Raw genomic sequence first — 14,688 nt, forward strand, 5'->3', positions numbered from 1 at the left:
CCTCCCAGCTCTGTGACAGCTGAGGAGGGTGGTGTGGCCAGGGTGTGGGTGGGCTCCAGTAAACACAGACCACCGGTGGGGTGGGAGCTGGTTTCAGGACAAGCTGACTGGAGTCCAGACTTCACAACTCACATAAGCCATTTGGATGAGTCCAGGCTCTCCCTGGTCACCCTCCATGGTGACAGTGCGAACAATGGGGACACGTTCTGCAGCTCTCTCGGGTTATAAGGGTCAGACTTACAGCCTCTGTCCCACTTTCTGTTTCTCCATTCACACCCCTGGAGACATCTCTAAGTTAATAATACGGATGGATTAGAAATTCAGTGGGTCTTTTCCTAATGCCCGAAGAGTGGCAACTGGAACCCAATGCAGATGGTAAAAGGAGTCATTCTCTAGGGAAAGCCAATGATGGGCAGAGCCAGGCACCTTCCTAGGGCTTCCTCAAGGCTCCATCATTCCAGTCCTTGCCTAGCCTTCCTCCCTTTTGGAACAACAAAACAATTGGGGAAGAAGAAAAGAAGCTAGAAAGACTTTCATCTGTGTGCAACATTTGTTGTACTCTCTACAGAAATAACTTGTAGCCATCAATGTCAGGATCATGCAAGCTCCTAGGGACCCCTGTGTGCCAGTAAGGAAAGCCAATGGCCTGCTGTGCACCCTGATCACCACTTCTGACCCCCCAGAGACCCTGCCTTCTGAGCAGGGAGAGGCCTGGCATGCCTCTGTTGGTAAATACAGACTTTATTCTCTGTGAGCCAAGCTGGGCAAAGCCACCAAGAAGACTCGCTCAAAAGCCTGCCGTCCCGGGAAGCCGTAGGGCTGACCCTCCAGTAACAAGGGACAGTGCGTTAGAGCCACCGCTCAAGGCTGGGATGCATACCATGACACAGGCCACTCAGGTCCCTCGCAGAATTCACTACACAACATAATCGAGGAAGTCCAAGTTTGTAGATGCCACCCCTTCCCCTGGCCCCCTGCATGCTGACTGTATCCAAGGCAGGTCAAAACTTGTTTCACAAGGATGAGCCACACCCATTGTAGAGACCACACCCCCACACCCCGTTAAAGCTGGAGGAAGATAAGAGGACCTGAATGGGACCCACGTTCATTCCAGACCTGGTGCATCAAGCATGAGGATATATGTGGGGTGGGGAGCCATGGAGCTGTGGGGAGCAGGCCTTGAGTAAGAGTGGGGTTGAGGTGTGTCCAAACCCTGGAAATCTCTACCAGAGATGGGCAGGAGTAGGACCGTGTCCGTGTCTGCATCTCCCCTCCTCTCCTGCACATATCCTGGCTCACATCTACCCGTGCCTCTACCTTGGCCCCACCAGAAGAGGTCACAGGTAGCCAGGTTAAACTTTCCCTTATAAGGTCATGTCCAGCAGCATCTGGAATTCTTCCTTATGCAAATGAGACATCCCAGGACCCTGGCTCAGCCCAATGATATTCACTTACCCTGAAGCCTCTACCCACGCTCCAAAGGTTTAAATAGCCCTTATTCCTCTTAATTAAATGAGCCTCTCAATGAACCCAGCCTCCAGAGATGTTTGTTTCTATTGGCGCTAACCCATTGTGGCCTGTGGTCTCCATCACCTCCATTGACCCTGCCCCACATTCCCTCTCAAGGCCACCTGTCTGAACACGGGGCTGATCATGCCATTGTGGGAAAGGGAGCAGGGTAGGAACAACTGGGACAGAGGAAAAGGGTGGAAAAAAACTGGCGTGGGCTGGAGTCTATATCCTTCTGGTTTTGTATTCCAGGCTGACCCAGAACTTGAACATCCCCCACCTCCTAAGCGCTGGGTTACAGGCTCCCACCATCCCATCTGTTTTATTGGGTGCTGGGGATCGAACTCACTGTCTTGCATGTTAGGTGAGCACCCTACCCACTGAGCAACACCTCCAGTGCGGTTGGGCTTTGGCTTAGCAGAGTGACTGGCAGGCATCAAGAGCTGCTAGGAGCTATTGAAAGACGGTACCAGGGGTTTTCACAGACTAGACAGAGCACAGTGACTTCAGTTTTAAATGTCCCCTATGTTCCCTACCCAGTTCAGACCAGTCAACAGTTCAGGAATAGCAGTGATAATAATGTTTACAGAAAACTTGGCATTATGCAGGAGGCTGAAGTCTTTAAGCATATTGTTTTTTTTAGCTTTTCTAACAGCCCAGGAAGCTGGTGTCTGCCCAGTTTCATGGACATTGTAGCCACAGCTCTGAGAAGTAGAGGTGAGGCAGAGTTCTGCTGGTGGCCGAGTGGACACTGCTGAGCAGAAGCTTCCAAGAGCTGCCCCTGTAAGCCTGCCGCTCCACAGCTGGACTGCCTTCTCCCAGACTGAGGACTTTCAGGGTTGGGCTTACAGGGCCATCCTGGCTGCTCACTGTCATCTCCCTTCAGATCATCTCCTCCCAGGATGGGCCAGATCCCGGGGAAACCGTGAGGGCAAGTTAACTTTAGGTCAACTTGACAACCAAGCTAGAGTGTCCAAGAGGAGGGAACCTCAACTGAGAAAAGATGGGGCTGTAGGCAGGTCTGTGGGGCATTTCCTTAATTGGTGATCAATGAGAGAGGGCACAACCCATTGTGGGTGGTTCACTTCTGGGTTGGTGGTCCAGGGTTCTATAAGAAAGTAGGCTGAGTGAGTCAGTCAGTAAGCAGCACCTCTCCAAGGCCTCTGCATCAGCTTCTACCTCCAGGTCCCTGCCCTGACTTCCTTCAGTGATGAACTGTGATGTAGAAGCATGAGCCAAATAAACCCTTTCCCCGCCAAGTTGCTTTGGTCACGGTGTTTCATCACAGCGACAGTAACGCTGATGATGCGAGCATGGGATGGAGAGAGGCTAGAGGTAGGTGGGGCTCCTGGCAGCCCCAGGACTTGTTTCAGCACAGCTCTGGCTCCTGCTGTCTGAGGCCTGCAGTGCTCAGCTCAACTCGGCTCTACGAAGCATGTTGCTTTCTTAATTGAGTTGCTTAGACAAGACTGCATGGTGGTAGAGGCCTGACTCATTAGCTGTGGGCCCAGGGGAGGGTACGGAAGGCCCATTGAGGCTGTTGTTTTGGGGTGAAGCAGGTAAGGTATTTCTTCCACCTGGGGGCTATGGGTGGTTCCTGGCACTGGTAAGAAAGAAGGAGTCGGGGAAGCTGGTGGTGACCCTGAGAATGGTTTTAGACACAGTGGGAACAGTGGGGTCAGTGGAGGAACTGATGACCGGATACAGGAGACTCAGAGAGACACAGCGGGCTTCTGCTTGTCCCCACTGAGGTGTAGTTCAGTGGGTCACAAGAGCTGACAGGACATAATGGCCTGCCTCTCTGCATTGTCTCTGTCTCTGTCTCTGTCTGTCTAGGTCTCTGCCTGCCTCTGCCTTTCTCTGCCTGTCTCTGCCTCTCTGTCTGTCTGTGTCTCTCCCTTTCTCTGTCTCTGCCTCTGTATTTCTATGTCTCTGTCTTTCTGTATCGCTGCCTTTCCCTGTCTCTGTCTCTCATTGGTTCTCACTCCTGGTTGCTCATTAGACTGATTTCTGGAAATTTTATGAGGCTCCTGGTCCCCAGCTTTGATCCCGATGGACCTAGAATCTCTATGTGGGATCCTAGGCCCTATGTGGCACTTGCCCCACCTCACTGTGTGATGTCAGATGATATACTACGATGCATTAAGGAGACCCTCACCAGATGTTGATCAGATGTTGGTGCCATGCTCTTGGACTTCTCACCTTGAGAACAGAAAGCCAAATGAACTTCTATGCTTTAGAAATGACCCCATTTCAGTTATTTTGTTATAGACACAGAAGACAGACTAAGACAAATATATATCTCTCAAGGCTGTTGCAAGAACCAAATGGAAGCTGGGCGTGGTGGCACACACCTTTAATCCCAGCATTTGGGAGGCAGAGGCAGGCAAATTTCTGAGTTTGAGGCCAGCCTGGTCTACAGAGTGAGTTCCAGGACAGCCAGGGCTACACAGAGAAGCCCTGTCTCAAAAACACTAAAGAAAGAAAGAAAGAAAGAAAGAAAGAAAGAAAGAAAGAAAGAAAGAAAGAAAGAAAGAAAGAAGGAAGGAAAGAAAGAAAGAAGGAAAGAAAGAAGGAAAGAAAAAAGAACCAAATGGAATCACACTAGCGACAGGATGTTATATGGAAAGAGAACATAGCACGGCAGAAACGAAAGTCACTATTGGTTCAAGCTTGCTTCCCGCTCCCTGCCCTCCATCCCTCCTGCAAGGCTCTGTGCATGTTGTCAATATGTTTCCCTGGCCCTTCTCTGCTCTGCTTCTGCCACCTTCACACTTTATCTGCCTTGGCCTTCCCATGTCTTCTCTTTTGTTTGTCCTCATCCTGATTTCATTTCTCAGTGTCTCCCTTTGGCTGTCATTTCCTTCTTTGTACCCGTTACAGTGATGCACACATATGCTGAGGACACAGCCAGATAAGGTGGGGGAGTTTGGGGGCTTGGGAGCTCCCAGGAGCCATTGCTCACCATACCCCCAACAACCAGACAATGCTGCTCAACTCCTGAAGTGTCTGGCTGAAGGGAAGGGGTTATGTGGGGAGGTTTCTATCTCGATAGTAAACCTCGGGCCAATGCTCTCTAGCAACAACTCTGGCAATGTGGCAAAGATGCCCTTCTGCTGAGAGGACTTGAGAGAGAAGCATCCAAGGGCACATAGCTGATTGGTGGTGGAGGCAGGACTAAACTCCAGTCTTCAAGCTTAGATCAGGTCTTACTCCCTGACACTGGGCTGTCTCCTGAGCCAGGTAGATTAGAGAGAGCCAAGTTTCAGGAGGGGCCCGTGGTTCTGATTGTCCTTCTAGATTGCCAGCTGCAAAAATCATTTATTTATTGAGTGCTGACCACCTACTGGGTACCTGCTACCACTTGACACCTAGTGTTCTAACAGTTTAACTTCACTTCACAGAGAACGACACTGAGATTTAGAATTTGCTCAGTAATGTAGCTTATTAATTGATTTTTATTAATTAGATCAATGGAGTACTAAGAGGCAGAATATACAGGCTCAACCCCTGGTGCTGATGTTTAACAACTATGAGAAGTTGGATAAGTTACCACACTTCCCAGTATGGATGGTATACCACCTAACCTTGGCTCCGGCACAAGGTAAACACTGGGGAAGCATGACTCTGCTGATATCCGGGGGTGTCTGCTCCTGGTCCCCCTCTCTCCTTTTTCTCTGTGACATCTTTTCTCACAAGATGGGGTCTGTGTTACCTCACCTTGAGTCTAGGCTGGCCTTATGCCTTTTAGCAACAAAAGGTTTCAATCATGAGGCTGTGTGGCACCTAGACCCGGAAACTTCCATTCTTCCTTATGTTGGAAATCAGTGGCACATGAAGAAGTCCAGGCCATCCTGCTGGAAGGGAGGCCCTGGGAGATGTGAGGCTGGGGGAGACAGAAAGGACCCAGATAGATGCTGGAACACTATCACAGCCATCCAGCAGACAGCCAGAGCCAGCCTCAGAATCAGAAGTGCAGAGGTTGTCAGCCACTGGGGGCATGTTACATAGCTGTAGATAACCGTGACATTACCCCATTCTGCCCGTGATTCTCCTTGTAAGGTCTGGGTCAAGATCACTTCTCACCGGCAGCAGAGCTGGGTTTCATGCCCCTGCCTCAGTCTCCTGCTCCCCCTCCTTCCCATTGACTCCCAGAATGTCATGATGGTCACTATCAGGGTAATCAGAGCAGGAGCACAGGTGACTGCCTGGTCCACGGGGCTTCCTCACACTCTTACAGGGTCTGGTACACAGTGGACTGCCAGCAAACAAGTCTCAAGTAATAGAAGGGACTATAGTACAGACACCCATCAGGTGATAGCAGGAGTGAGTTCTTTTGGGGCTAACTTTGAGGCTGGCTGGGCTTTTGGCAGACAGCCAGAACACAGGAAGTGTTTAGTTAATGGGGCCATTTATTATAATTGTTATTACAGTGCTGTTTGTTCCAGGATCTGGGCAAGACTTGGCTTCTTGATGACAGACACTTGAGAGCTGCAGAGGCTTCTGGGGACATAGGGCACTTCTCCAGCTTGGCAGCATTATCATAAGTCTCTTCCTGTGGCCACTGCAGGTAAGGGTAGTGGTTTTTATTTCTGGAAGTGCCCAGAAAAGTGGTTGCCAATGAAAGCCAACTCACTATTTAATATTCTGCTTCATTCAACCCCTAAGTTTGGGACCCTGGGCCTGCTAAGCCAAACACTGCTGCCCTAGATATCACGGGCCACCTCATGTTTGCTCAGCATTCTTTGTGCTCTGTGTGGCATACGGGGTTGTAGAGATGTAGAGATGCGGGATACAGGGATGCAGGGATGCAGGGATGCAGGGATGCAGGGATGCAGGGATGCAGGGTCGCAGAGGTGCAGGGATGCAGGGTGTTTTCAGGCTCTGAGGACAGAACAACCTGAAGCACATGCAATGGGCCTGTTTACAGGAGCTGGGGGACATGTACTAGTGGTGGCGAAGGAAAAGGTTATCTCTGCCTGGAACAGTCTTAGAGGCACTTGAGTGTCCAGTTACCATCTACAGACTTGGGCTAACCTGGCTGGTAGTGGCCAGGGCATGGTGTTCTGTATCCTATCAGCCTCAGGGATCTGGGACTCCACAGAGTTCCCTGATATCTGTGGGAGGATGAGCTGAATTAGCCCTGGCTTGCCTGCTGACTAGGTGTGGAGTGTCCTGTCAGAAGGCTAGCATCCTCAGAAGACACATACCCTCTTGCTTTGTGTGTCTGTTAGGGGGAACTTGAGAGTTGAGTTTTTCTGTAGAGATTTGTGGTATAATAGAAACAGTTCTGGGAGCTGAAATACCTGGGTTCTAGTTTTATGTTTGTGTTCCTTTGGAAGTCTCGGGGAGCCCCTTCCCCACACAGACCCACTTCACCTGCTGTAAAATAGTGAAGTTCCACTAAGTGACCTCTATGGTGCCTGTAGGTCGTCTGCACCTTACCTACTGCTTATCCTAAAGGCTAGAGCTACAGGCCTGTGCACAACACTAGCTGGTTGAGCATTCCAGATCTGCATACAGGAATCAGACAGACCAGTGTTCAAATCCTGACATGGCTCCTTCTGACCTGGGGGTGTTGTTCTTCAAGCCCGTTACACAGAGAGGAAAGCTCAGGCAACGCTCTCTCCCCTTAAGTGCCCAGGTCTTAGCATTGAGCAGTGGGGAAACCTGGTTCACTTGAGTAAGCCAGCCAGAATCTCGAAGGCCTGGGGCCTACTCAGGGATGGAGGGGATGAGTGGGAAGTAGGGGTGGGGAGTGGGGGTGAGGTTGAGGGTGCGGGGGTGGGCGATAGGGGTTAGGGTGGGGCATGGGGTCCAAACAGTGCCCGTGTTAAAACCAAACCAGGCTGGGGCTTAGACAGACTTGACATGCTCTCTCAGCTCCTTCAGCACCCCCAGCCTTGCCTCCTGCCTCAGCTTCTTCAGAGCCACGGGCTCAATGAGGGATCTCGGGTTCCAGTCCCTAGGAAAGGGGACACTGCCTGGCTCTGTTTCCATCACTTTAGGATGAGCATTGTTTTTCTTCCCAGCTACCTCCTGCCCACTCAGGTTGCTCAGTCAAAGTGGCTCACCTACCTGTGTCTGAATCAAGCAAAGCCTCACCCTAGGGAAGGTAGCCCAGGTCTCCTGACTCCAAGGCCCCCCATGTCTCTCTCTAAGCCAGTTCCCAAAGGCCCTAGTCATAATATAGGGACAGAGAGACCCCTGAAGGGTTCATAAAGCTTCTTTCCCAGACTTGTTCTGAAACATCTGATGGGCAGTTCCTATCAGGGATAGCCAGGGGGAATTTCCTACCTGAAGCTAGGATATATCTCTGTGATCTCTTTGGGGGTCCAGGAGTTGTCCCGCCTGCCTTGTGCATTGTGACCAGTGGTAGCCAGGCTATGGGACCCTTTTAGAGGGAGGAGGGAAGCCTGGTTCTTGTGAACAAGCCAGCCAGAATCAGAAGGCCTGGGACAGGTTTTATTGGTGTCCTCAGAGAGGTTTTCAGATCTAGTCTTGCTGTTCACTTAGAATCCTGGCTTGGCTACTTCTATTCTGTCACCTTGTAAGGGATACTTACTCTGTGGGACGGAGTGTCATCATTCATCAGTTATCATGGGGAGTAGATGGAAGAGGACTGCTCAGATATTGTTATCACTCCTGGCTCCACCCCACCCCACCCCAGTGGGTCTCCATTACGCAATAACCGGGAACCTCCTGGTCACCACCCCCACTCCTAAAGGCCAGGTAGCAATGTGAGCAAGCTTCTCCCCACCCGGGGGTGGTTCTTGACCCTGTCAGTGTCTGCCATAGCTCCCTGGCTTCTGCCTCTTCCCTGTGTTCACTGAGCACTGTCCCAGAGGCAGCCCCATGTAAAGTTCCTATATGAGACATCCCTATTCTCCCACTAGCTCAGGGGACCCTTCCTTCTGACACTCAGAATATACCCCATGCAGATGTCCAGTGGCATCAAGGGCATCCTCTACCTGATCCGTGTCGGGCTTCTCTGGAAAGAGGAAGGACACGGTGATTAACTTTGAATGCCATGTATTATCTGTGGCTCAGGTGTCCCGGGTGCAGGGCATGGAAAGGGGTGGCATTGTCCTTCAAAGGGGCATCAGGTTGCTCATTGCCTGGGACTTGAGCTGATAGGGCCCCTAGAAGTCTTGAAAGGGAGTTAGGTGCTTGCTATAGGCCCTAGAAGGCAGGCCCATGAGAAACTGATCCAGATCACCTGAATGAGGAAAGGAGATGAGGATAGGAGACAACAGGTTGTGCAGTGGGGCTGCAGCCTCATGACAGTTCTTTATGCAGTGGGGGTATCTTTATCACAGCCTTCCCTCTTTTTGCTTGCTGTCTCCCAGAGAGAATGCATATCTGTTCCCAGCATGATTTGACAAATGTGGCAACCGAAGCTAAGCTGACGTTGAAAGCTACACAACAAGGAGAAAGAGAAAACAAGAACAGAACACCCACAGGAATGGCGAGGAGTCCAGCTATCCCAGGACTGCAGGACACACTTAGTAGGGCGGCAGTGGCCTTGCAGTTGTGCTGTTGTAGCCCAAGATAAGACCTTGCTTTTCCTCTCTCCAGCCCTGGGTCTGAACTCCCAGTTCTCCCACATAGAATTGGCCCAGGAGGAAAAATAACTGGTGAGGTTGACCCCTCAGCCAGATGGAACAACTGAACCTCAAGTCTATCACTAATATATATACATATATATATATATATATTCAAAGGCAAAAAAACCCATGATATATATATATGGTATGAGAGTCATGGTTTTTTCCTTTTTTTTTTAAGAGGGAAAAAAAGATTTCCCACAGAGCTTTAAGACTCTGAGGGCCAGCAGGCTTTTTTTAACCATAACATAGAATTATACTTTCAATTATATTTTCAATTGTGAGAAAAAGAATCTTAAACTTAGAATTCCTGATCTAGTAGAACTCTCAAACTTGAGTAAGAAAGAAAGATATTCCCAGATTTATAGAGCTTCGGAAGGCATACTGCAAAAATGGACTGAATGACGACTCCTTTGGAGGAAACCCCAAAAAAGAAGAGAACAAAATCCAAGGGATCCTCAAGAGATCCAAGAAGTAAAGGTGGCAGATATTTCTAATTTTATTTTTAAAATTTATGAATATTTTGCCTGCCTGAATGTCTATGCACCACATGCATACAATGCCCACAGAGGCCTGAAGAGGGTGTTGGATCCTCTAGAACTAGAGCTACAGAAAGTTGTGAGCTGCCACGTGGGTACTGTGAATTGAACCTAGGTCATTTGAATAAGTAGCCATTTCTCTTAACTGTCAATCCGTCTCTCAAACCAAATCAGAGGTGGTGTTTTGGTTTTTTGTTTTGTTTTGTTTTATTTTTTTCTTTTTTGAGAGACTATTCATCTTTCAAAAGTAAAACAAGGCCCAGGCAAAGAAAAGTCAAAGAAACTGCACAACCTCAAGGCTAGAATCCAGAATCTAACCAAACTCGCAAAGCTGAGGCTGGGACCCTACATGGAAGTCACACAGCTGAAGCTGGGAATGGCTAACACTGTTAACAGTCAAGGTTTCTGAACATGCTGTGACCAAAGCCAATTGAAACTCAAACACTTAGCAAGTGTGAGGTGTGTCTGGTGTGCTCTGTGCTGCCTGCCACCACTTCTCTGCAGCCGTCGAACTGAACACACAACACACACAGCATCCTAGCACATGAACACCGCCCAAACCCTGTTTCAGCCTGAGCCGCTCTACAGTGTGGATTACAATGTTTCCACTGTATATACAAAGGCTCCTGCTCTCAGAGAAACAATGTTCTAATCACGGAAGCAAAGACTTTTAGTATTTTTTCCTCATGTTATTCCTCAGAGTGTACCAAAGCAGTATATTTTTGGATGGTGTTGTATTAGACCAACAAACACACCCATCTCATTAGCATGTTAATTAGATTTTTTTCTGTAACAAATAGTAACATTATATGGATAAGAAAGACTTATCTTAATAATTTTTATTTTATGTGCATTGGCGTTTTGCCTACATCTATGTCTCCATGAGGGTGTTGATTTCCTGGATCAGGAGTTAATAAGATACAAGGTTAAAGGATGTCTGATGGAGACAGTAGTGCCGGCTCCAAGGGCTGGGTGAAGCAGAGGAACCAGAGAGGCACAAGGAACCCCTGAATTTCTGATGTAAATGAGAAACTCCTCAGAATGATTTCTGCAAGTCACCGATGGGATGTTTCATTGTAGAAGGGGACTGCATACATGGTTATAACCTTTCTACTAAGCCTCATTGAGCCTTGGTAAGCGGATAAGAGTGGACAAAAGGAATGGGAAATGGGTAATCTAAAACAAGGTGCTGATGGGTACAAACCTAGTGGGCGTACCATAGAAGTAAATGGAAATGGGTAACATTGTCACTCATGAAACAGGAAAACACCAGGGCTAGAGAGATGAAAACATTGTCACTCATGAAACAGGAAAACACCAGGGCTAGAGAGATGGGAATATTGTCACTCATGAAACAGGAAAACACCAGGGCTAGAGAGATGGGAATATTGTCACTCATGAAACAGGAAAACACCAGGGCTAGAGAGATGGGAATATTGTCACTCATGAAACAGGAAAACACCAGGGCTGGAGAGATGGCCCAGAGATGAAAAGCAGTTGATGCTCCGGCAGAGAACCCAGGCTTGATTCCCAGAAACCACATGGGGGCTCTCAGCATCTGTAACTAGATTTCCAGGGGACCCAACGCCCTCTTCTGGCCTCTGTGGGCCCTGCATGTATGTGGTACACATACATATATTCAGGTAAACACTCATACACATTAAAAGAAAAAAAAGGTCTTAAAAAAACATCCAGAAACACTCAGATGGATAAAGAGATCTAAGAGAAGATCCATCTGAACATATGGATGTAATGAAAATAAAAAATTTGAAAATGTAGTTTAGAAAAATAAGCTGAAATTTGCAGTGTGTGTGTGTGTGTGTGTGTGTGTGTGTGTGTGTGTGTGTGTATAAAATGGAAGACTCCATATTGGCTTCAAACTTGTAGTCCTCCTACCTCAGTCTATCAAATACTCAGTTACAGTCATGTGCCACAAATACTTAGGTATCAATCTTAGTATCCAATAAGATAGGAATTAATATAAAAAACATCACGGGGGACAAGAAGGAAAACCTTATGCATAAGTGAGAAATTATGAAATATAGCAACTACTACCACGGTTTCACAATATAAAACCCATAGCTCACAGAGTACCTGGGAGAAATCCACAAAGCAACAGTTGGACTTTGGACCTCATTCATTGATAGTTGATAGACTGGAAAAAGGTCTCCCCCCCCCAACTATCTAATTCTAAACAGAATCTTATCTAGCTGAGGCTAGCCTTGAACTTGATATGTAGTTAAGGATGACCTGAACTTCTGCCTCTACTTTCTTAATGCTTCATTACAGGTTTACGCCACATGTCTGGTATATATAGTGTTGGAAATGGACTCCAGGGGCTTTGTGCATACTTGGCAAAGCACCCTACCAATTGAGCTACATCTGACGCAGGTGTTTTAAACATCTAAAATCAACCGAGATTGTTAACTAGAATATACTAAGAAGATCTGCAAGTTGATAAGAAGAGGTAAACTGGTAACACAGCTAGGAAGGTGACAATTTGCAAAAGAAAGAGGCTAAAGACATTCTCAAGAGATACTCATGTCCCCTAGCAACCAGGAGAGATCTCTGTTGGCCTGGTGAAAACCAGGGGCCTGGGAGGGAAACCCCAACCATAGATGAGGATGTGGGTGGAGGAAGGGTCACTCTCTGCTGAGAGAAGCACAGGCAGTGACTGTGCCTGGTCGGTCACCTTAGGTGTTTAATTCCTGATTCTAGTGCTTATCCTGGGAAGACACTCACACAGGTTCAGGTGAGGTATGGAGACCATTTTCTGTATTTCTAATGGCATGAGCTAGGAACCAGCCCTGGTAGAGAGCACATGACTAATTAGCTCATCCTGGCTTGCTCAGGACCTGCCTGTTTTAGTACTGAAGGTCTGTTTTTCTAGAATCTTCTCCATCTCGGGCAGACCAGAGTGGTTGGTCACCCACTGTTGGCTGTGTCCCAAGCAGCGCTTTGCAACACAGATGGAACTTAGAAAGAGTATATAGTGGAAAATAGAACAGAAAATATTTAACACATTGTCATTTAAGTAAACAAACACACATATGCTTACAGCAGTCCAAACCTTGCCAGAATGTATAGAACAGCAAGAGGCATTTGCTGACTACATTAGAAGTGGGGTAGAGGGGAAAGAATGAGGACCAGGGAGAAACCCACGCATGTATACACTCATACCGAAGGACAGGGACGGGGCCTTCCAGGGGCCAATGAGATGTGGCACATAAACTGAAGTGAGTCATTTGTATACTCAGTGATCTGAGTCTACAGTTCAGAAAACAAACAAACAAACAAACAAACACCTCTGGGGGTCGGGGAGAACCACTGCGCATGCGTCTGAAAACATAGCAGGAGAGATACCCTGATGTTCTTAGGAAGGGAGAGTCTTGTGTGAGTTGGGCATCTCTGAAGCTCTGGTGGCCTGGTTCCTCCAAGGATACCAGGAGACCCTGGGGAAAGTCCCTAATGGCAACCCCGCTGACCCCTTAGAGAGACTCACCCTGAGGTTTAGAAATCTGGTGGGTATTTTCTCGACAGGGGTCAGAAGGGCTCAGACCTGGCGGCAACCATTGCTCCACTCTGTCCTCACTTTGTGGGATTATGCTGAGTGGCGGCTCCCCCACAACCACCTACCTGCTCCTCCCAGGAAGTCACTCAGAGATGAGGCATGCTGCACACAAGCCACCCAGGGTTTAAGACCAGCGCATCGGGCAGAGACAGGGTGCCTGCTGGAGAGGGGTGAGGACAGGGACTCAGATATCCTACCTCATCAAAGTCAGCCACACCCTCGCAGTTCTCCAGGACCCGGGAGTAGAAAGACTGCCCTGTGGAGAGAGGAGATCCTACAGTCAGACTTGTCTAGATAATGAGATGGGGACACTCACTCTCATCTTGAGAGTGTCAGAACAGCATTTGACCCTTTGGCTATGCAGCTCTTTCCAGAATGAGGGGAATCCCCATATATAACCTCTTGTCTGACCTTCTAGCTGTGAAAGGCCGTGAACTCAATTTTATAGATGGATCACTAAAATGTAGGAAAGCCCAGGCTAGTCCAGGCACCAGGGTGGACCTGTGTTCTATTCTCATCTTACCACTTACCTGGGGCCTCCCTTGGTCTCTGACAGCCCACAACCCTGCTGCCCTCACAGAAACCTGGGCCATAGGGCAATGAGGCTCTGCATCCTGCCAGGCTTTGTGGCATCTAGACCACTTCTGTGACCACATCCAAACCCCTCCCAGGATCTTCTGGGGCCAAGACTAGGTCCCAACTTCCCTTCAATCTTAGGGTCTAAGAGATGACTGAGGACTGCTCTGGGAGACTTTGCTAAGGTGTCCTATGTGGTCCCAAGTGACTCATGGCACAGCCTCTCCGTGACCTGCTCCTTTAATCCTTAATATCCTCAAGCAGCCTAGCTTCTACCACCTGACAGCCCAGCCAGAGCAGGCAGACCCACCATGTCTGGGCAGACTGGCATGACTCTGTAAAGGTCTGCAGTTAGCCAGCAGGACTCTGAGCATGCGTGTGTGCACCCTTCCTTTTGTGTAAGCAGCACTGACAGCCTCTGCCTTGTGACTAAAGCTGTGTGCCACCACACCTGGCCTAGTGGCTTTTCTCTCAGTCAGTTCTACTTTGTGTATTGGCAGTTTCTACCAGCAAATTGAGATCGTTCATTGCACCATTGGCTGGTTACACCAAAGATTGCTGGTACTGGTTACTGCCAGTAACCAGGACTGGTAACTCTGAGAGCCGCTGGCAGTCGAGAACTGCAGCACAGTGGTGAGCCACAGAGAGCTTCTGGGAGCTGGGAGTTGACTGGAGGAGCTGCAGACACTAGGGGAGCTGTTGCTTTGCCTGCTTATGTCTGAACTGAGCAAAGGAACCTCAGCTAACTGGAAATACAATCACCATGTCCTAGGTGGTAGTTCTCCGCTAGTCAAACGGCCAGGTCTTTCCTTCTCCCACTCTGTCTCCCTTCCCATATCTGTGCCCCCTGCCCCCTTGCAGAGAAGACAGACTCAGGTAGCTTCTT

The 14,688-nt window shown here is 48.7% G+C and overlaps 1 protein-coding gene across 12 annotated transcripts in view; it reads right to left on the bottom strand.

Moving 5' to 3' along the window:
* Otof (otoferlin) overlaps window positions 1–14,688 on the bottom strand; it is a 95,665-nt gene that overhangs the window by 60,837 nt on the left and 20,140 nt on the right. For all 12 annotated transcript variants that reach the window (XR_001784761.2, XR_376842.3, XR_376841.3 and 9 more), the window contains exon 2: window positions 13,424–13,482. Coding sequence is in view for 9 of the 12 variants with exons in the window: in NM_001313767.1 (NP_001300696.1) it covers window positions 13,424–13,482 (59 nt within the window). In the remaining 3 variants the exon portion in view is untranslated. The remainder of the gene's footprint in view (window positions 1–13,423; window positions 13,483–14,688) is intronic.

This window comes from Mus musculus, chromosome 5 (genome assembly GCF_000001635.26).
Source record: "Mus musculus strain C57BL/6J chromosome 5, GRCm38.p6 C57BL/6J".
Lineage (NCBI taxonomy): Eukaryota > Metazoa > Chordata > Mammalia > Rodentia > Muridae > Mus > Mus musculus.